General features: G+C 42.5%; 1 protein-coding gene across 1 annotated transcript in view; it reads left to right on the forward strand.

Moving 5' to 3' along the window:
* The window catches only part of LMCD1 (LIM and cysteine rich domains 1), a 61224-nt gene extending 43227 nt beyond the window's left edge, over positions 1-17997 (forward strand). The window contains exons 4-6 of the mRNA XM_077325255.1: positions 4639-4974; positions 8881-9096; positions 10736-17997. Of these exons, the coding sequence (XP_077181370.1) occupies positions 4639-4974; positions 8881-9096; positions 10736-10894 (711 nt within the window). The 3' untranslated portion in view covers positions 10895-17997. The remainder of the gene's footprint in view (positions 1-4638; positions 4975-8880; positions 9097-10735) is intronic.
* The last annotated feature ends 5762 nt before the right edge of the window (positions 17998-23759 follow it).

Here is a 23759-nt window from a genome sequence, read left to right on the forward strand (position 1 = left end):
TTTGTTTTTCAGCTTTTGCTGTAAAAAGTGAAGACTTCACATGTACCAGACTGGAGTTTAACAAGTCCTCAGTTTGATCAATCGTTTCTTCCTGTAGTCAGGACATTCCTAAGCAAAGTTTAAGTCAATGAGCCTAGAAGGATATACATCTATTTTGGATAACACCGTCAACATTTTAGGCTATGTTATCATGTATATCAGGGGAAATCTGCTTAGGTCTGCATGAGCCTTGCTAAACAACTTAACTAAGCCATGTTCCTAATTTATAAGTATTCTGTATAGTAGGAAAAACATTGCTTTTGTTGAGATTTCTGGTGGTTATAGCCTGGAGCTGTACACGATCATAGCTTTCTATTTCCTCTTTCCCCCCCGCTTTGCATAAACATTAACACAATTGGAATGTCTGTAAAACCAATGTTTATCTTTTATAATTCCCTACAGAGGCAGGCAACATGATGGGAGGCAGCAGAGAATCGGCAGGGCAGTCCCTTGACGGAAATTCGATGGGTTAAATATGCTGCCAAAACCCAATTTGACAAAAAATTGTTTTTAGTTATGCATAAGGCTAAGCAGCACTGTCCCAGGGAAAGGTTTGATTTATAAATCAAGAAAAAAAAACATGTCTGCAAATGGGACAACAAAGCTTCCAAATGAGTGAGAAAGCAGAAATAAAATTTAGATAAGTAGGGAAAACCTGCAGGCAGGTAGTATACAAATGCAGCATTTCTTGGCATTCCTTCTGAAAGATGCTGGCTATGATATGAGGAATTAGGTTTTTATCACTGTTTTCATTTGGCTTTTACTAACCTCATCCTCGTGATCCCTGCCATGAGTTTATTCATAGCTTTTGGCATACTATAAGGAAACTCTTAAGTGTCTTCCAGTGGACATGAATGAGGGTTTGCTTACAGAATGGCTGCTGCCGCCCCTACTTCTGCTGCAGAATGCTATTGGGGTCTACTTGGTAAATTTCAAATGTCAAGAGAGATTTACACTAATCTAACTGGTACAATTTGGGATTAAGTGGTAGGCCCTGTGTGTGTGTGTGTGTATGTTTGCTTGTGTGTGTGTGTTGTATTTACAGCAATGGGTGATTTCACCATTCCACTTAGTCATTATAAAGCATTTCAGCATTTATATCTCCCTTGATTGCTGAAAAGGAGAAATAGAGTTGATGGGGCATCAGCATGCTATCAATATTCTGAAGCTTGAAGTCACCATTTGCTCAGATATCCATGCTTACAAAGTGGGTGCGTTTCCAAAAACAGGAGCAGAGGCGGCAGGTGGATATTGCACAAAACCAACACCTGGCCATTCCTTTCAACATTGTTCAGGTCCAGAGACAGCTCTCTCAGAAGGTGTTTCATGACCAGACTATCTCATTGGGAAATGGCAGAGCCCCCTTCTTAAAAGAAGTATTTACTATTCCTTTCATCCAACTAGATAACCCTCTCCAGTCAAAGGACTAGAAACAGTTAATGTGTGGAGAAAAGCCACCTCGGTGGACTGTCAGGAAACATTGGCACAAATGTTGGAGTTCACCGCACAGAGGCCGATTGTCTGTCTCTTCTCGGCAGAGGGAAAACCACTGCTGTTCAATAAAAGCTGAGATATATCGATAAGAGAGCCTGGTTCATCTGGAAATCATTAGCCACGAAAAAGCTGGCTTAGTTTGGACTAGCCAGAGAGCAAGCAGACCTCAATTGCTTTTGCTGCCATGTGGTTTTGTTTCGTATGCAATGCTGAACAAAATTGTAGTAGTTACAGAACCCCAAATCCAAAGGCTTTAGATTATGTTAAAAATTGTGGTTATCTAAATGTAAATAAGAACATGGTTTTTCTCTTGGTTATACTTGAGGAATTTATACTAGGAGTATGCAGTGAGGGTTGTTTAGGTTAGCTACTTCCACAAGACTGTTGTTCCCTTTTAGTTTGGGGTTTTTTTTTTTTAAACATTGTTTCCTGATAATGTAAGTATTCTCGGGGGCATTGCCCTAATCTTTGATTTTGTTATTTATTACATTGGAGATAGCAAAACTCCACTGACAAAACGGATCTCTACAGCTAGATTTGCTTGCCTCCCAATACCTACTAAAACCTAAAACAACCCCAAAATGCTGTGAAATATATCGACAGTATTCCCAATTGGGTCCTACATTCATTATATCAAGTACATTAGGGTAGAGTTACCACTTGCCATTCACCCGGAGAGGTATGATGAAGTTCTATCTTACCAGTCACCTGGAGAGCCCAATGAAATTTCCCCACCCTGGCCTTTGGGTCTAGGCAGATTCTGTACAAAAAGTTAGTGGGCACTGCTGGAAGACATGGATTTCTACTTCATCCAATCTGGTCTCTGTGCTGCAAGGCACGTCAGCCCTTTCGGTGGGGAATTTATGTCTCTGGCCTCTCATGCCAGCTCTAACAACCCCAACAGAAAATCTGCACGGATCGTTTTTTGCCATCTGTGTAATACAGAATGTCTATCTTGAATGAATGCTGCATCCAATCAGTCACAGGAGCCTCGTGTTGGTTTGATCCATGACTGATTTTTAGCCTGTGCAAGTGTTCCCTACATGTGTCGGGGAACAGACTTTCTTTTAAAGTCTAGTGGGCTGTGTTATGTATTCCATGTCACTAATTCGCCACCCTATCAAGAGGATACATTGAAAACCTAACAGCCACGCTGCTCGTTAGGCAAATGCTGACCAAGTTGGAAATAAAATTGAATGCAGCTGGAAGCAGGTTTTCTAAAAGAGAAGGGCGAATGGCCAACTGGCTGCCTATTAACTATTCACGCTATAATGGGGGAAACTCCCTGTGCTTTCAATTCTGGCCCAGAAAAAAATTAACTCTGCTGCCCACACCCTCTTGTAAAGCTCTGTTTGCGATGTGACTGGCCATGTCCTAAGACACTTCTTTGACTACACGTCAAAAGTCAATGGCCGGTTAATTGCCACCTAATGGCTTATCAGAGATTAAGAACAACGGTCTAAAAGAAGTACGTGGATTCCATTTTCTCTTTGTGTTGAACAGTATTGCAGTATTGCTATGCATTTGGAGTAATAAAATGGGCTTCCCAGTAACGTGGGTGGCCATCAGGTTCAAAGGTGTAGCCTCAGGAAATGGCTGGCTTATATATTGGCTTAAATGTCTTTATGGAACACAGTGTAGAACCCAGGGTAATTTTCTTCCAATTTCCTCTCTAGGCATTCAACAAGAATCATTAACATCTCACTGAAGTGCTATAAGGTTTAAGGTACAGCAGCTGGTCCAGTAGCATTGTAACAAGCTTGCCTTGAATGGCTTGTAGCCAGCAAATCATTGGCAACTACCAGCATGTAATCTTTCATAAATAGGAAGCATGTCTCCAGGCAGATACTTAATACTTGCTGGGAGCCAGGACTGCCAAAAACCATAAGAGAGATGGACGTTTTTGACTGAGCCTTTAGTTCTTGTGGTGTCTGATGTGTGCTGGGATTTTTCCTGATCTTTTCCAAGCTTCATATTAATGAAGTTGGCTGATCTGGGGAGGGGTGAGGCCAGAACTGAGTATTCCTATCTGGCACAGAGAGGTGTATCATCAACAGGCCATGAGTAGCAAAAAAGAAAAATGTGTGTTAGTCTCACACTTTTTAGAAAGAAAATGTTCTCTAGTTTTATGATGCAGTAGCTCTGTTGCATGCTCTGTGTCTGGATACAGGATCATGTTGAGTCACAAACACAAAGAATACGACTTCATGTTCGATTCCCATCTGATCCTAAGACTTTGGGAGCAAGCCAAAGTTTGTGATGGGAACAAGCATAATTTCTTCTTGACCTTGCGACTGAGAAAAGACGACTTACTAAACTAGCAAGACTGAGAAAGACGACTTACTAAACTAGAAGCTTTCAGTCTAACCACATGAAGCTGCCTTATATACACAAGACCATTAATATATCTTGGTTAGGGTTGTCTACTTTAATTGGCAGTGGCCCTCCAGGGTGTCAGGCAGAGGCATTTCTTTTTCACCTGCTGTTTTACCATTTAACTGGAGATGCTAAGAGTTGAATCTGGGCTGGGAAACTTTACCATTCAACCACTGTCTCTTCAAGGGGACATGAGATCCCACTTTTATTTAGAGCCAAAATGTGAATGTAATAAGAAGTTATGGTTAGATGGATGACCTGCCTACAAGCTCAAGGCTGTGTCTCAAGGGATGAAGCATGATGCTAAACACACGTGAAGCTCCCTTATACTGAATCAGACAACTGATCCATCAGGATTGGTAATGTCCTGGCAACAGCTCTCCAGAGTCTTAGGTCTTTCTCATCATGTACCTTCTAGTCCTTTTAACTGGGGATTGAATTCGGGACCTTCTGTAAGCCAGCAGATATTCTACCACTGAGCCACGGCACCTTGAATATGAACCAAAGAATGGCTATGCGGTTTTCATGGGCTGGAGGGCAGGAAAAAATCTGAAGCCACTGTTACATTATACCAGAAGGCAATTTCTCACTGTGTGATAGGCTGAGTCCCAGGGGCACCATTGCCTTCAGAATGAGATGAGAGTTGTGTTGAAAGAGAGTTATGTTTGCTTGTTGTATATGTACTACATTACAGTGACGTCTTCTGCCGTCTTCTTTTCTTTATATTAGGCTATCCAGTACATGGAACTCATTTCGAAAGAAATGCAGCCTGTAGCTGGCACAGAAGGAGCTTATTATCGGCGCAGGAGGATGATGAGACAGCTTCCTGTTTACGACCAGGACCCTTCCCACTGCCGTGGTCTTTCCGAGAACGAGGTGAAGCTGATGGAAGACTTTGTAAAGCAATATAAAAGTGAGGCCCTTGGCGTTGGAGAAGTTGCTCTACCAGGTCAAGGAGGTGCCACCAAAGATGAAGGGAAGCAACATGACAAAAGCGATCCTGCAAACAAGGAAGCAGCTTCAACCAATGGCACACTGGCTAATGCTGCCAAGGGGGAGGGATATGTAAGTATTCACTGACTTCCCCGGAGACAGAGAGCCATAGTAAATCTTGATATCAAACCATGCAAAGCTGGATCTCAGATTATTCACTGTTGAACCAGAAGCCTTGGGTTTGTGTAGCTAGGATCCTTGAACCTAGAACCACCAGCATTCTGGCACATGAGAGATTCCCAAAGCACTGTGGGCAAAGCTCCACCACTATGGAGACCACCATTATTAATCAGGTGTTCTGTTCCATTTGCAAATGCAAACTTTGAGCTATATGTTACATAGTTGGTAGGCATTTCCCATGGAGGCATCTTTTGCATTTCAGCCATCAAAACATCCCTGAATGAAAATAGAGCCATGAAAGGCACAGCATGTGGTGATTCGTTTTTGATCTGCTATGCTCTTCAGTGCCGAGCATGTGCACGTGGTCTGTATTTGGAAGCCAGAGATATTTCTCCATGCACACTTGAACCACACACTTATTTATTTATTTTATTAGATTTTTATACTGCCCTCTCCATACAGCCCTGGGCAGTTTACAGGGAACATTTTGGAAAACCCTTGAACTATGAGCTGTTGCAGTTGGGTAAAGAGTGAGAACAGAACTGGCTGACTGCCTTGGGTGGGCACCCCCAGGCAAGTAACCAAATAGTATTCCCCCATCCTGAAAACCACCAAAATGCAGAAGCTGAGATTTGGCATGCCTGCTATCCTTGTGAAACCCTTGGCAGTAAAGATTTTTACACAAGCTGTAAATCTTTAGTTACTCAGACTGATTACGCTCAGAGCAACTTACCACTGGCTTCCCTTCAGATTGGCATCTTGGAGAGTATGTTTTTTTCTGCCTCTTTTTAACAATTGATTTGAAAAGGTCTCCAGTGAATTAAATGTCTTTTTGGTGCTGAGACTGAGGAGATAAGATAAGATGGGAAGGTTGGGTCTGGGAAGTGAATGAGAGGAGCTCTGAGCCATTATCTCACCTTTGTTGGACTCCTTCACCCAGGCTTGCCACTCCTGTGTTGGGAAAATCCTGGAGAATTGGGGGGAAGAGCCTGGAGAGGGACCTCTGCAAGGTATAATGCCATAAAGTGCACCGTCCAGAGCAGCATCTGGAGATCAGTTGAAATTCCAGGAGATCTCCCAGCTCCACCTAGGAGTTGGCTTTACCTGTGAAGCTGCACTGCAGGGTTAAGGATCACAATGGAACGGGCCTTGGAGCTCCCTGTTCTCACTCAACTGCTCTCCCTTCTCCAGCCGCCTTTACATTGAGCGAAATGACCTTTGTGTGTTCTCCTCGGAGCCTGTTCTGTGGAACCAGGGAGCATGGATTTGAAAGTGGGGGTCTTTCAAACTTGAAGACCTCACTCTCATATACCAGATATTGTTGAATGCAGCAACAGCTCGGTCCAAGCAAAAATTTCCTCTGGCTTAAAGGCAGAAAAATACAACCAGCTGAAGAAGAAGGCTTCTACTGACCACATTTGTAAAAACTGTGTTGGCAGGGAGGGTTTATTTTGACTGTGAGTTCATCCTTCCAAGTAAATACATATCTGCGGTGTTATTCTCCAGAAGAATTTAAAGCTTTATTTTTTTTCCCTCCGTGCTCCAGTGGAGAACTGAAATTCTTTCAAAAAATCATTACAAAAGCTTCATTTGTGCCGACGCTGCAGACAGCTAAACTGTGAGGCAGCTCCGCACACAGTTTTGACATCCCCCAAAACAAACTAACATTTTAGTAGACTAGCAAAGTGTCACCCATGTTAATGGTTGCTTTTATCGCTTAGCAGATGTAGTGCTCTGAATGCGTCCCTGTTAAAATTTCACAGGATAATAATGCTGGAAAAAAAATGTCATTGAAAAGTTACTGTCTCACAATAGTAGCCCAGTTCCTGATTGTTAGTTCTAACAAATGTCTAGCCTTATGGGGATTGCTGGATTTCTTATTGATTAAAACACATTTTGATACTCTGCAGGAAGCACGCCATGAACATTAATGATATTTTATTGGAGCATCTTCAGAGAATCTGCAGTGAAAAAATAAATTCCATCTAGCATATTTTATCCTGCCGTTTCTTGAAAGAACTAAGGGCATCCTACACAACTGTCCATTCCCCACTTTATTCTTGCAACAGTCTGGGAGTTTAGTCTGACAGTTGGGGACTCCGGCGGTGTGGAATAACTGGCTAGGTGTTGGGATCAGGTTGCAGCATCCTGTGCCATTCTTCCAAGTAAACAAAAATCAGGAAACATTGCAAGATGCAAAGTCATTCCAATCCAAGGTCGAAGGGTACAGAATTCAATCAAGCACAGTAATCCAGTCTTCAAGCAAGACAGTGTCAGCATGTGGCTTACATTGCATCCACACCCCACTGCATGGGATTCAATCCAGTGGAAAATTCTACAGCAAACATCTCATTGAAACAAATGGGAGCTGAAGAAGAGATGAAAACTTCATTTCAGCATGGCTTGCACAGAAGAAGGCTAGGCTGATAAAAGAGTGGGTCTGTTGCTAAGGAAGGGATGCATATGGCCTCTACTGTTCATTGGACAATGGGATAGCATGTTGTCTACTTTCACTGGGTCTTGATTAGGAATGTCAAATCTGTATTCCAATTCTGACATATCTATATGTATTGTAAGCTGCTGCATACCCCAGCTTGGTGTAGTGGTTAGGAGTGCCAACTTCTAATCTGGCAAGCCAGGTTTGACTCCATGCTCCTCTTCCACACGCAGCCAGCTGGGTGACCTTGGGCTCACCACAGCACTGATAAAGCTGTTCTGACCAAGCAGTAATATTAGGGCTCTCTCAGCCTCACCTACCTCACAGGGTGTCTGTTGTGGGGAGAGGAAAAGGATGGCGACTGTAAGCCACTTCAAGACTCCTTCAGGTAAAGAAAAGCAGCATATAACAACCAATTCTTCTTCTCTTCCAGAAAAATCATATCTTGGTACATGAGTTAAGGCAGCCTTTCCCAACTTCTTCTTTTTTTTTTACTGTTGAGAAACCGCTGCAACATTCTTGAGGCTTCAAGAAATCCCAGAAGTGGCATGATCGTGCAGAATATAGTTGGGAAGCATAGCTGCTTACATGTCTGCTAGGGGCCCCACCCCCTTCCCACCGCCTCTAGACCCATGACTGCCCATTTTGGGAGGGGGTGGGCGGGTTGACATGACCATATATGGTCACATAACCCAATAAATATTTAACAATTTTTTAAGAATGTATAAAAAACTAACTCCCACCCATTTGGGAAACCCTTCCAGGGCCGTCAAGAAACCACAGGGTTTCAGAAAACCCTGGTTGGCAAAGTCTAGGTTAAGGTAACTTTCAATAACGTCATCATCCTCGGAGGAGACATGTGCTTTGTTGCTAGCCTCTTTTCAAACCTGTTCTGTGGATGACCTCTTAAGACTATCCTTAGGCAAATGGCAAAGAGGGTTCTTGAAAAAGCTTTTGCCTCCTGAAGAAAGATCATCAAAGAGTGTGTGCTGCAGGATGACCCACTTCCGGTATACCCTCTTGGTTATGGCAGCATCTAGTTCAATCTGCTTGGCTTTTCTTAAAGGCTGGGAAGGCAATTGCCATCAGCCATTTGTGTTCTCCTGTGGCTGAATCCAGTAGGATAGGTCCACCAGCAGTGATAAGACCTTTTCCATTCACCAGCTTATAGAGGTGATCTATATTATTGAGGGTTTCCCATATTACTTTATTGCAAGAGCCCTGGTGTCAGCTGCGGTACCATCTGCCCCCACAAAAGCACCTCCATATGGAGGCAGTAATGGGATCTAATGTGACTGTGAACCAGAACTGTCAAAAAATAAGGAGGTTTCTGTATTGCTGTGCCGAAGGTAAATAATGCTTAGCTGTTCACTGCAGAAGTGTGGATGGTGATAACTTGTGGGCCTTAATCTCTTCCCTAGGTTTGTGACCGCTGCAAGCATCCTGTGCCCGTAGAATGCCCTGTGGTTTATGCAGACCGAGCAGGGTATGATCACCAGTGGCATCCTGCATGCTTTGTGTGTTCCAAGTGCTCTGAACCGCTCGTCGACCTGATCTACTTCTGGAACAGTGGAGCTGTTTGGTGCGGACGCCATTACTGTGAGACCATTAGGCCACGCTGTGCAGCCTGTGATGAGGTATGATCTTTGGGGATGCTTGATTAATTAATTCATTGGATTTATAAAACCACCCCACTTGGCACAGCCACCTTGGGGCAATAAAGCAATAAAACAAGATATACTTATTAAAAATTATTCCAGAACTGCAGTCAGCGTCGTTATAATTCCTAGGCTGATTCGAATGATTGTTTACGTGGAATTTTAGGGGGAGGGGCCTTCCTAGATGTTACTTGGATCATGGCCTCAACCAAATGCATGATGGATGAGCTCTGTCTTGCAGACACTATGGAAATCAATGTGGTTTTGTGACGCTCAAAGTCCCTTCCTTAAGAGGTGGTTGCTAAAAAGACGTACAGGTTTGTACAAGATTTTTCTTCTCTTGCCCTCAGCGTAGTTGATGGGTGACCAGCATGGAATGGGGTTTGGGATAGCACACGTGGTCCATTTTGTATCAGAGCAGGGATCCAGTTCCATATTTCAGGATTCCTCCTCTCCCTTTAAACTGGACTGGAATTAGAACGGGTTGTTCAAGATGAGCTGCTCCTCTTTGTTTGAAGGATCAGAAGGTGGGGAACCTTGAACATTTTCCTCCTTTGCTTTTTTTATTCAGAGAGGAGTGGGGAATGTCAGTGCTTCCTGTTTCATACTCAGTTCTTCTGGCAGCAGATGATCTCATGCTCCTTTTTCTTGAAAAAAGAAGGGTGCTTGGTAAAAAAAAAAAGCACAAGCTGGTGGGATCAGTTTTATGTGGATATGGTGGTAAACTTATGGCTTGCAAGGACTAAGGAACTTCTCTGACCTCCATGCTGAGAAACCAGGAAGATTTATCCCTGCAGTTTTAAATGATGAAACTTCATCTCTGTCTCATGACTGAGCTTGTATGAGTGTCATGTTTATGCATGCAGATTCAGAGGAGATGAGGAAGCTGAATCATAACTGATAGAGGCAAGAATAGTTTCTCATGGGGCTTAAACCATTCAAGGAGCATACTGGCAGATCCCTGCTTTGTTTGTTGCATCTATGTATAGATAACCTCCACTTGACATGTTGCTTTGGAGGAGAACAGCTTAACAGATACTGTGGACCTCCAAAGTGTGTTCTGGATCAAATCTAGCCTAAATTCTCCCTTGAAGCTAAACAAACTGAGGCTATCATTCTTTTGTCACATCATGAAAAGGTAAGACCCACTGGAAGCAATAATAATGCTGGGAAAAATTGAAAACAGCAAGAAAAGAGGAAGACACAACAAAAGATGGACTCTATGAACTGATAGGATGTTTTAGAGGTCATTAATGGATAGGATTGCCATATGTTGAAAGCAACTTGATGGCACATAGCACAAACAAAAACAACCCAAATACTGCAGTAAATTTGAAATGAAGTTAAATTTCAGTAACCATTTTAAGAAGGTGCTTGAGTTTCATATACCTTTAAGCTCTGTGGAAGATACCCTATAAAAACTTAAATATGAACCTTTTATGTGGCTTAGTACTAACCAGGCCAAAATGTTCCTGTTGTGTGTCTGTTTACACGTTCCTTTTCTAAGCCATGCTAAATAGTAATGATGTGTTCATTCTTTGTCAACTATTCCTTTTTTGTTTGTACTATGGACTTGGCCCGTTTAAGACATGATAGATGAAGTTGTTTCCTTCCACAGATCATCTTTTCCGAGGACTACCAGCAAGCCGAAGGCTTCACTTGGCATAAGAAGCACTTTACCTGCTTGGAGTGTGAGACATTGCTTGCTGGCAAACCCTTCGTCTTGGAGGGTGCCAACTTGCTGTGCACAACTTGCAGTAAAAACAAACAACTTTAAAGAGCATGTGTATTTTCTAAACCCAAAGTCTGTTTTCTGGCTCAGAGAGATTTTATGGGCCAGAAAATGGTAGGGAGTGGGTCATAAGGGAAGGAACGGTGTGGGGTTCAGACTTCTTTGGCTATTGACAGGCATGAAATTACAGGAAACTGGATGGAGAATGATCACATGGTAGGCTGTGTGTGAAATCTAAGAAATGGATTGTTGTAGCCCTTTCTGGAGACATTCAGTAGAACCTAGGAGCCACTGGGCTCAAGTTAAAGGGGCAGCATCTTTATTTGTTTTGGTTTTTAAAAGCTAAACTAGGCTGTGTAGAATTATTTCAATTCCTTGCCTGTCAGATCTTGCTCCTTATTAAAGTGCTATATTTGCAGCTTAAACCCTTACTCCAGCCAAGCTCATGATGTGCACTCATGAACTGATGGGTTAGGGATCACCTGAGAGAACAAAACATACAGAACCCTGGAGTTCAAGCAAAGGTTTTCCTTGCTTGTTACAATAAGTTGCTTTTCATCTTTTGTTAACAAATGATGGCTATTTGAGTTCCAGTAGGTTGTCACAGTAAACTCTTTTAACATCTGAAAACGCTACAAAGACTAGCCTGTGCAGGCTAAATGGACACTGCCCCCGGTTTATGAAAACGGTAGCTATGGCTACGGTAAAAGGGAATCGAGTTAGCCTTTTCTCTCTTTATTTTAATTGGCTTTCCTGGGATGGTTTTAGTCGTTTCTTTTGCCATTTTTGATCTGCATCTCAGGCATAGTAAGTCGCCTTTCTTACCATATCCCCTCATGCTATCTAGAAAATGTTTTCTGATTGGTCCTTGGCACAATGGAATGGTTCATATTTTAAGAATCCCCCCACAGGCAGCTGATCATGTTATGGATAGGTTGGGAAATAAATGATACCAATTCTCGAGAAGCTCCATTAGGTCAGTTTCTCCACTTGCTGTGGTCTGGTTCTTCCAGAGACGAAGCAATGGTATGACTTTCCGAGTTTACCCCATGGATTTACTAATGCTACCTGTAGGGGATTTATAAATACCTGGACAAGAGCTGTGTTTCCATTAAGTATACCTGGAACTATGAACATCTTTTCTACTTATTTACAATATTCCACACAAAGCAAAGGTGGGCTTCTTGCCCACTTACTGAGATTTTAGGGAAACGGGTTGTCCACCGACTTTGACCTTAAAATAGTCATGTTCATAACAGTCCAACACATAAGGATTGGCTTGTTTGATCAGAACCTATAGAAATTTTAAAATCCCCTGTTTCCTGTTCTTTCCCTTGAGATTAGTAATATAATTTACATTGATATCACATTTGTAAATTGCCAGTTTAAGCTTTTTTATAATGGGTAATCTAGACAGCCTTTGTGAGTTATGGAAACTGTACAGTGTTGCTAACCCTTGAAATGGTGTTTGGTTCTAGTATGCTTCTTTAAGAATACAAAAGGAATCAAAATTACTGGATATGAAAAACTGGAAAACAAAGTTGATTTATAAATATAGCAAGTTGACTGTTATTGATTAAACATCCACTCAACAAACCAACTCAGCTTAAAGAATGTGTAGAAAAAAATGTAGAGCTCGTTGGACATTCATGATCTATAGCAATAGAACATTTAAGATGTACTTTAAAAAATCTCAAAGCATTCTTTCTCCATGTACTTTGCTGTAAGGTCTCGAGATTTTCTTTTCTGAATGCAGAATGCTCAACTGCAAGTACCTGGCAAAGGGGAATATTGAGTGGTTCAGCTGCAATGTATTATGACTATCTGAAATGCATTAGTTTAAAAGAAAAGAAAAGAAAAGAAAACCTTTTTGACAATTTATAACACATTACCAGTGTATTCAAATGGTTGTATAGGAGTAAAAAGCATTGCATACTGGTAGGACTACTTGGAGCCATTTTCTTAGCTCATTGTAATAGTTACCCTGAGAAACATGTTTCATAATTGTGGGCAGAATCAATATAATTTGATGTTCTGTTGAGTTCATCAGTTTGGTTTTTGACATGAGATTGAGTGTTTCCAGCCTTATCTCCCCTGTCTAAAAGCTCAAGATTTCAAACTACATAATATTCTTCCAGCATGGTTACAGATCTCTCAAATTGTGCCAGTGTACATGGAGCTCCTATCTAGCACAAAGTTTTCTCATGCATTTTAGCATTAGACAACTTTCAAAATCTAGTAGACAAGTCAACTATATTCATAGGGGAAGCCATTGCATACAAGACAGGTCCACATAACTTTTAGTGCTTTGGCTCAGTTAGGGAATCTCTAGGTTGAAAGTAAAAGTGACAGTCCAAGGCTGCCAGTTACTCATTATCAATAATAAGAGGTCTGTAGTGCATGGATTCACTTTCAGCAGAGCCAGCAAGGGTAGATCAGGGCCATAAGGCAGTCTTACCAGCACATCTGTGCAAGCCCTGTTGAACTGGGCCCCTGCGACCACTTTTTCAAGCTCATTCACTTCAGTGATCTTTATACTAGAGAAAGTCCTGCAGGATTGTACCCTGAGGCTGCATACTGAAATGCATTTATGAATAAATGTAATTGGTTCCCCTGAACACATTTACAAGCGTATAACTTGGTCAGTCAATAGAATATGTGGAAATTGTCTTCTCAGGAGACATTTGCACTCAAACAGCCCTTCTTAGCAAGTGATCGTTGCTATGGTAGAACATTTTATATGTAATTTAACAGAATCCTTGCAGGATGTGAAGATGATCACTATAAAATCAGTACAGAGCTCTTTTTAAAAAATATATAAACCCAATACCTTGGTATCAAAAGTGCCCTAATAAAAAGAGTGCTGTGAATTTTAACCTAGTGGTTTCTTCTCCCTTCCTTCCTTCCTTCCTCCCCCCCCCCCCCCGATAAGCTTGCAAATTAAACTTTGATCCTATGAATGAGTTCCATGGTCCATAGATAATCTTCGCTATGGGATATGATACCTCTGCTGTTAAAACATTCATTTGCACAAGATCAGTGATTTTTTAATCCCTGACCAGATACATACATGAACTTACCTTCTACTGAAGCAGATCATTTATCCATCAAGATCAGTATTGTCTACTCAGACTGAGCAGGTCTTCAGCAACTTAAGACAGAGGTCTTTAATATCATCCTCTACTTGGTCCTTTTTAAAGTGGAGATTGCAGGGACTGAACTGGGGACCTTTTGCAGGCAAAGCAAAGATTCTTCACTGAACCAGAGGCCTTACATGGAACTCATTCATAGCAACAAAGTTGAAAAATTGATCTACACACTACAAAGGAGGCGGTAGATTTCTAATCTGATCCCCTTCAGTGGAATGATATGTTTAGACTGTTCCTCCATTATAGAAAAAGAATCTGCATTTATCTTAGCACAAGAAAGGTTTTTTTTTTTTAGCATAACTGCCTTCTCCAATGTGATGGATACTCTGTTTAGGGAGTTTTTTTTTTACCGGGGGGGGGGGTTTTCAAATCTGTGGATGGTCTTTTACAAACAGATGGTGGTTCTGTGCGCTGTCGAAACTTTCAAGAAGCTGATGCTCCATTATTAGAGTCCCATAGACAAAATGCTATGGAGTGTGGAATACTTCTGTGAAGAGGAAGGCAGGGAATGGGACAATGTTGCCCTTCCACCAGTTGCATTTCTCCTAATGGAAGAAGCTCTGACTGCAGAAGACTGCAGATAGAGTTAGTAGAATTCTGGATGATATATCCCTTCAACAGGGATATATCAGCCAGAATTCTACTAACTCTATCTGTATAATGGGCTATTCAGTTTTCTTTTGGATATGTATGGCATAGAAAGTTATGTTCCTCTATGAAACAGAGGGACTGTTTCCCACTTCTCATCTTTCCCTTCTTCATAATTCATTAGGGGCTAAGAGGGTTGAGAGTGGGCGGGACCAGTCTGCGTGAGGGGCCAATGGGAAGGCACAAAGCCCCTCACCAGGACAGACAGCAGTTCTAGCCAGTCAGTGAGGGCACAATCTAGTCCCTCACCAGGACAGGACAGAAAGCGACAGGGAAGCGGCAGGACACCATGAGTAAAGAAGGAGGCCTTCCCCTCAAGCCTAGAAGCACACCTGGGGCCTCGAAGAGGCTTCGGGTGTGATTCTAGGCCCCAGGGGAAGGCCAGGCCGCTGCCAGTGTGGGAGGGAGGAAGCAGGCCTTCCCAACTGGGCCAGAAACACTGCATCCAGGGGAAATGCCGCCTCTATGTGTCTGCTGGGCAGCCATGGCGTGGGGGGGGGGGGCTTTCAAAGCCCGTTCTCACGAATGGGCTTTCAATCTAGTTTCAGTAAGAATCGCCCCGATTTTTACCACCTCAACATTCCAAATGGCAATAGAAGGGAAGCCCTAGCCCTGGGCATAGGAATTTCTGAGGGGACAGCAGGGAAGTCAGTATTGGAGAACGGAGTGAGCAGTAGAGTAGTCTCAAAGGCTTTTAATATCATGATTCTAAATATTTCCACAAGGGGTACCAACACTGTAGCATTGGATAAAGATGGCTGTATTTTCTGATAGCACTTCTAAACAATGGGTTGCATCAGAAAAAAACAGTGAGCCCAGTTCATGTAATGGCGTTTTCTGAACTTGTACTCCACTTTGGAGTACAAAGTGGACTTGTGAACTTGTGTTTTCTGGAGTACACTGAACTTGTACTCCACTTTGGGCAGTGGAGAACTCTCTCACACCGCATGGGAACAAACTGGGGCCTGCAGTGGAAAAAGGTGCATTAGCAAAAATGACCTCGCCTCCACTGCTGGAAGTGTTGTTCTACTGAAAGAAAATTGCAGTTGGAAGAAGCTCAGTATCTGGTATTTGCTTCATAGTAAGTCCTGAATTTTAGAATATCAAGCTAGCAGCTAGCAAGTTGCTGGAAAATTAGGGCCTGGTCTGGTGCTTCAATCTGATTAACAGCATTTGAAGCTTAATTGGTTTGTTGCACTCTGGTGAGATGGAGAGCTGCAATAAATGTCCATAACACTATTAAATTGTCAGCAGTAAACCCGACAAGACTAATATTTGTGGATAGCTTTGTAAGAAGACTATTTATTTTTATTCTTGCAAAGCTTAGAAATTACTGGCCCTAACCATTCTCATAAGGCTTATCATAAAATTCAATGTGTCCCTTTCTCTCCCCCCCCCCCCCCCCCCGCAACAATGTCCTTTGTATAGAGCAGCCTTCTCAACTTTTTGACTGTTGAGAAACCCCTAAAACATTCTTCAGGCTTCATGAAACTCCAGAAGTGGCGCAATCATGCTGAATCTAGTTGGAAAGTATAGCTGCTCATGCCTTACCAGGACCCCTCTCCTTCCCACCCCCTCCAGGCCCATCATTGGCCATTTTGGATGGGGGAGTGAGTCGACATGACCATATATGATCATATCACCTGCTAAATATATATATATATATATCCCACCCATTCAGGAAACCCTTCCATGGCCTTCAAAAAGCCCCAGAAGTCCAGTATAGAGTGAGATGTCCACTGATTTGGTCATTTTTTTCTCTCCCGCATTCTGTTATTTTACTTAGAGCAACAGGGACTAACAAGCCAGGACACCAGGAAGGAACAGTGAAGCAGTATGAGAGTTAAAAGCATGTCTGTCATAGTACTGTCCTCAGCAGCCCACATTTCACACTATATATGCAGTGGGATACATGAAGCTGCCTTCTGTACTGAGTCAGATCATTGGCCTGTCAAGTTTCTCAGGGTTTCAGTGTAAAAACTTTCACATCACCTACTATCTGGCCCTTTTAACTGGAGATCCCAGGGATTGAATTTGGGACCTTCTGCATTCTCTTACTGAGCCACAGTCTCTTCCCATACACAAAAGGTCAGCTGGCTGCACAGAAAAAAGTCACTTCATTTACTTTTGACCTCTTCATTTCTGTAATGAGATGGATTGTGCCCTAGAGCAGGTGTAGTCAACCTGTGGTGCTCCAGATGTCCATAGCAAACACTGGCAGGGGCTTATGGGAACTGTAGTCCATGAACATCTGGAGGACCACAGGTTGACTTCCCCTGCCCTAGAGGTCCACCCAACCTTTCTATTTCAGAAGTAAGAAATCAACTAATTGGTGATTTGCTGTGATATGTTTATAGTGGTTCAGGCTGAATTGTAAACAATACGGTTGCACTGTGCAAATCCCATTGCTTTCACAGCCTGCAAATGAAATAGGAGCTCATGATAGTACAGTACCATCACAGGGAAGTTGCCATGGTAACAAAATTAGGAGATGTTCTATGCAAATAATTGATAGTTGTGGGACTTTTTACTTTGAAATGGCACTGTTGGCAGAGTGTAAATATGCAAAAGAAGAGTGGAGTACTGGCTGCATAAAGAATAAATAGTGCAATTGAGAAGAGAAACAACTTTGTAAAGAGATAGACCGAGAGTTAGTACTAACTGACTGTTGTTCTGGAGGGGATTATGGAGGAAGTTGCTCAAAGGAGCAGGAAGCCTCCGATAGAGCTTTTCAGGACACCAAAAGATATTATTTGAAAAAATATCAGGACGTTCCTAATCTAAATATGCTAACTACATATCTCCCCCAATTCCCCTGTAAACTATTCTTATGTTATTATCATATACACTACAGATCTTGTATATTCCAGCAGCCACGTGGTCCATTTGGCACACATTAGATAATGCACTTTCAATGCACTTGAATTCCACACAGGAAAATCCAGCTGCAAAAGCATATTGAAAGTACACTTTCCCATGTGCAAAGAATGGGCCCATGATTGAGTCTTGTGTCACTGGGACATTATGGTGCTTTAGGAATTCTTCCCATTGGAACCTGCTTTACTGATTTGATAGGGCACAGTTCAAAGACCCGCTCCCTTATGAAGCCCCACTTCATTTCGGAGAGAGGGGGGGGGGGGGAACTACAGGAACAGCAGCAATTGGGAGAGTCTGCCCATCAAGTCAACATGTATAGTATGTGAATAATAGTTATGTACGTTTCAATTGTGTAACTTACAAATATCTAACATTTTTCCCCTTAAGTGTTAACTGACAAGACATGAACATGTTTCTAACTGCTTAAAGAAATAAAATATAAAGTATTCACTAAATAAAATATTCAAAATGAAAGCTTTTGGGACATTATTTTTTTATCCATTGAAACCCTGCTGCACAGGGATAAGAAGCACTGATTACTTTTCAGTTGGATGCAAGGCATATTTTATTTGGCGCACAGCTACATATAGATAAATCTGGTATAGCTTATTTTTACTTTCATATATGGAATTCTTAGCAGACTTACATCCTGCATTGTGGTTGGGTTTTGTTCTCTTCTAAATAGATGCTTACTGTAAAATTATCAAAGATAATGTTGGCAGAATTTAAGTTCACAAAGGAATGGAGCTGCTTAAAGAATAAATAACTTTGTTGAAAACAGAAACAAGTATGTAAAGATAAAGGAGAGAGAGAGAGAGTCTTATCTGTCTTAACTGAATAACAGTTCTTCATCTGGAGGTAATCAGGGAGGAAGTTAGTTCAAAGGTCTAGGAAGTGTGCAATTGAGCCAATCAGGACAAAGGAGTAGATTATTTGAAAAACACCAGGGATTACCTAATCTAAATATGCTAACTACACATCTCTGCCAATGCCCCCTGTAGGATATTTTCAAATTCAGTTGAATCATTCTCACTACAGATCTTGCATACTCCAACAGACAACACCACCAGCTACTCCATACACATGAACACAATATGTACATATGTCTCCGCATGTGTTCCCATTTTATGACCAGCAAAATTCAAGAAGCAGCATACTTATGAGGAGGAGAATGCATGCCAGCGGACACTTCAAACATGCAGTCGTATTGTGGAGAACCCAGCAATTAAAGGGTTGCAGGGCCAGTATCTTTTTGCCCACCCACCTAGCTGTTACATTTACAAATCACTTCCCAGCTGCTGTTTGCTTCTGAGAAACAGAGGCAATAGTAAACAACCCTGTTCTAGCTAGGCTTTCATACCAGAGTTGCAGCTGAAGAGTCAGTCCTTTCAGGCTACCCTGAATGTAAAATGACCCCCCGCGCCTAAAAAAACATACAAAGAAAGTTCTGTATTAGGGTACATACAACCACCTACAGTTAAGATGAAATACACACAATTGTTGATGTGAAATCACATCTTCTGGCATGCTCTGAGAAATGGAAATGATTATGGACAGGACACGAGTCCATCTGCCCGCCCCTCCACCATGACAGAGCAGGCGCAGCTTTGAACCTGCACTCCTGGTGGCAGGGCTGGGCATGGAAGATGGGCAGCGGTGGAGTGAGTGTAGCTCAGCACTGGGCCTGGCCAGCTGCTGCCACCCCCATTCCTCCTGCACCCGCACTCCTGGTGGTGGGGCCAGGTTTCCATATAAACTACAATAATCTGATTCTTGCATTTTTTTTTCTTAATAGCACACCTAGAAAAAAGAAGTACTGTATTTACCTTTTGTGGATGACAGACAAACCAGCATTACCAGTCATGTACAGAATGATTCCTTGGTTAGCATGAAGCTCTTGCCACATGTCTTCCATAAAAATCTAATAATGTGGACAGGTTAGATAGGAGGGGAGGAATTTAAGCAATTGCTCTCCTCATCTCTCACCATACTTTTCACCACTTCAGTCAAACAAAGGCTGTTTAGGGAATACCCAAATCTCTTTTGGGTGAAGCCCTGTACTAGGTCCGGTGCCTCCAACTGCTTTTGCTTGCATTAAATTACCTCTTTTCTGGGGGTTAACTATTTCTGAGGCTACGCCTTTGCAGAGCCAGACAGAAGCCCTTAGAAAACAGAACGTGTGCGTTTGAGTATAGCTTCAGCTTAGTGAATCAAGCTCTTCGTATAAAATACACATATTGATAGGTTGCCAGCTGTGTCCCTTGGGTCAGGCAGAACAAATTTCTTTTGACAGACAAGGCTGAGAAAGGCACTGTGTGATAGCAAAGTAAGATTTTAAAAAATCCATTGAACCAAGATCTGCCAAACCCGTTTTCTGTCTCCAAATCCACTTGTTTTTCAAAGCATAAAACTTTTATTTTCCAGTAACACTCGAAGAGCCAAGATAGTGTAGCAGTTCAAGTGTTGAACTAGGGTCTGAGAAACCCAGGGTAAAATCCTCCGTCATGAAGTTTGCGCAGGCCAATCCCTCTGTGTGCCTCTGGAACCTACTTTGCCAGGTAGTTGTGACAATAAAATGGTGGAGAGAAGAATGAGCTCCTTGGAAGAAAGATAAAAGGAAAATATACTAAACTAGCCATAAAGCCCACTGCACCCTGATATTCAGCGGGCACTAGCGTGGTTCTCGGGCGGGGGGGGGGGATTGCAGAGAGGGAGAGCATTTAAAATGACAGGGAAGGCCAGAGGAAGAAGGGAGACCTCCTGCCTCTCCCCCCCCCCCCCCCGGCCCTTCCAGTTAGATCGCAATGGCACAGCAGCCTGGAGCTCTCTCGTGGCCACAGCACCATTTTAAAATGACAGGGAAGACTGGGGGGAGGAGGGAGGTGCATCCCAATTGGGCCCTGCCTCGGACAGGCCCCGCCCAGTCTCTGCCCACCCACCCCTTAGGCTGTTATTTTAACAGCGAAGCACTGTTAACTATTGTTTTACAAACGAAAAAAACACCACCAGTTTGGTTAAGCATGTAGTTAGTAGTTTGTAACTGATGAATTACTTACCACTATCTGCAGCATAATATTTCCACAGTGTAGGGATTCCTATCAGATCCCAGGATGTGAACTCAAGCTGCATGATAACAGCGTCTTTGATAAGTGGTCTGGTTGGTGCTTAAATGAGAGGTGTCACCTTGCAATACCTCAATACAAGGGGCTATTCATGAACAAACTCCAGAGCTTTATTTAATGGCTTGAAGAAGGGGAACCATATCCACTCTTCCATATTATACGTTGGGGAACCATTTTCAGTATGATTGCCCAGTATCTTGCATGAGTAGCAATGAATAAACTTGAGCTAGCGCCACACCGGCTATATGCTTTTAACTTGCCCTTCTCTCTTGTGCAAACAGGATGTTTCCTCTATCTCCAACCACTGTCTCTGGGATGTCTTGACTACACAAGAGAGGCTTTTCACAGTAGCCACACAGAGCAGGGAGTAATATCTGTCACTTGATTCTGCACACAGCTGAATATGAAGGTGGGCTGACACCCCTGGGCCACCTATGGAGAAGTCCTGAAAACTTGAATGGCAGCTGGAGTTGCTAGCTCAATGTTGACCAATGGGAGAATTAAGGGCTCAGGACACCAATATCATGCTGTCACTTCTGGTGCAAACTCATCAGAGTTGTCATCAAACTGGCACAATACTCTGGGAAATCTACAATAGCATCTCCCCTAGGTTCCTGCTGGAAGTGATGTCCAGCTGATGTCACAATGCCTACTTCCCCTTTGTTCCTCCCCCATCCATTCTACTGAGAGTCAGCACACAAGCAGGGCTGCTGGAGCCACACTCCTGGCCTCCATGATGGCCACCCTTATCTGAGACTATGCTCCTGGCAACAAGCATGATTTCCCCCTGCCAGTGTTTCCAGAAAAGGGGCTGTTGCTACAGTATTTTTCTACAGTGCCTTTTTTCTTTGTACAAACACTATCATCTTAATGCTTACCCACATTGGCACTCCTATTGCTCAGTGTCAGGACCTCACAGTGTGGCTATAAACAAGGCATTCCCCTCTCCCCTCCAATAATATTGGCCTGTGTTACATAGCTGTTGCAAAAATGACTGAAATTAAAAGGAAGGTAACACACTCTGGAACATTTAGGGGAAATCATTTATAACTACTAAGGGTTTAGTTGAAGAATTCCACTTTTCCTGTCAGTGCACTATGATTTCAGAACCCATTTTCTTTCATTTCTCTGTGTTACTGGCATTAGAAGCAACCCTCTGGCATTAGAAGCATAATCTGTGTTTTTAAAAGGAGCAAGGAAAGCAAGGCTACACCATGTGAACCAAGGAAGAACCATGTGTTGTGCTCTCGTATAGTTTCTTGGGGAAAATCCAGGAGGTGAATGACTGCAGCAGCACAATATCCAGTTATATAGATTCAGCCAAGACTTTAGATCCAAGCCAAGAGAGCCAGCGTGGTGTAGTGGTTAGGAGCACAGACTACTAATCTGGTGAGCCAGGTTTGATTCCCCGCTCCTCCTCCACATGCAGCCAGCTGGGTGACCTTGGGCTCACCACAGCACTGATAAAGCTGTTCTGACCAAGCAGTAATATCAGGGCTCTCTCAGCCTCACCCACCTCACAGGGTATCTGTTGCAGGGAGAGGAAAGATTGTAAGCAGCTTTGAGACTCCTTCTGGAAAAAAGTGGCGTATAAGAACCAACTCTTCTTCTTGTTCTACCTTTTTTATTTCTTTGTCATGCTGTTACAGTTCTCAAGCCGTTGAAACAGCACTGGGGTTACTGTGGGGAAACATATTAGGAAGTCTCTCCTGCTGCAGGAGACCCAGAGACAATCTGTACACAGTCTTAATATCCATTACATTAGTGGGCAGTAAGTATCAGTAGATAGTCATATCCTTTAAATTCTCCTCCCACCTGTGCTATGAGTTCATTCAGGGTTGCCATTCGATGTATCTGTAGGGAGTGTCTTTTGCAGTATGTATGCTGGTAACTCAAGGTAGGTCATGCTTCTTGGATCACATGCAAGGGCAGTAGTTTTAAGACTTTTCTCCACATTATAAAATCTTGCCATTATTATTTTTTAATTACAAATCTTTTTAAAAAATAATAATTAAGAACAAAGGAGGGTATCTCAGTTTTTTGGAGGAATGACTTACATGCCTTCCTGATGCACCATATTTTATCTAGCATAGAATTAATAAGTAACTCATCCAGAGGGAAGTGGATTTCAGATGGATGTTTCTCTTCATGAGGCAGAAGATCAGGCCAACGAGACTCCTCCTTCCTTCTGCTTAACCTCTCTTCAGTATCTGCTTTCCCATGCTCCGTGAAGACATTCTATGGCTAACCCATGCATAACTGTCTAGGATCATAAGAGCTCTGCCATGTGCTGGGTCTGCATTTCAGTGCACACTAGGTCAATGTAGATTATGCCCACGCATTATTGCACGGTGGGTTTTAATGGTCTTATTAGCATCTGGCTAAGTCCCGGGACAAAATTCAGTTCTACATGCTCTTTCTCAAAGAAAAGCAATAAATGAACACATCGACTCAAACAACAGATTTGTTCAGTATTATGATAGGCTCCAGGGCAAACAGTGTTTGGGGAAGTAAAAAAAAAAAAGAAACTAACTGGCACAGCTAAATTAATCAGGGGAATGAAATATAATAGCCTCATCTGTTTCATATTCACCACCGCAGACTGGAATTACAACCAGGCCTTTTCCCCCTCTCCCCTCTCCCCCCTCCCCTCCCTTTCTTTTTAGTGCTATGTGGGAGAGATTCATTGCACAGAGAGAAGAATTGACTGATTTAGAAAAAGCTGGTTCAAGTCTCACCGCAGGTCATTAAAACGAAGAGAGACAAGAGGGCCTTAACAGAAAAACTACTTATTTCTTAAAATATATATATATTATTTTATTAAGTGGTAGAGCAGCACTAGGTTTACCACCTGATGTTTGGTGACTCAGAATGATTTATTGAACAGCGATGAGATTAGGAGTGTATCTTGGAGTCCCAGTATTAAAAGGGTACTTCATAGAGTTTCGGTCAGAGCAAATCCTCCCTACAGTTACCCTCTGAAATCTCAGCAAGACAGCTTGAGGAGATAAAAAAAAACTCTTTTGAACCTCAAAGGGAAAAAAAATGATTGCAGGAAAAGTGAACAAAGAAAGAAAAACTATACAGTGACAAATCAGGACTTGCATAGCAGTG

This window comes from Paroedura picta, chromosome 3 (assembly GCF_049243985.1).
Source record: "Paroedura picta isolate Pp20150507F chromosome 3, Ppicta_v3.0, whole genome shotgun sequence".
Classification (NCBI taxonomy): Eukaryota; Metazoa; Chordata; class Lepidosauria; order Squamata; family Gekkonidae; genus Paroedura; species Paroedura picta.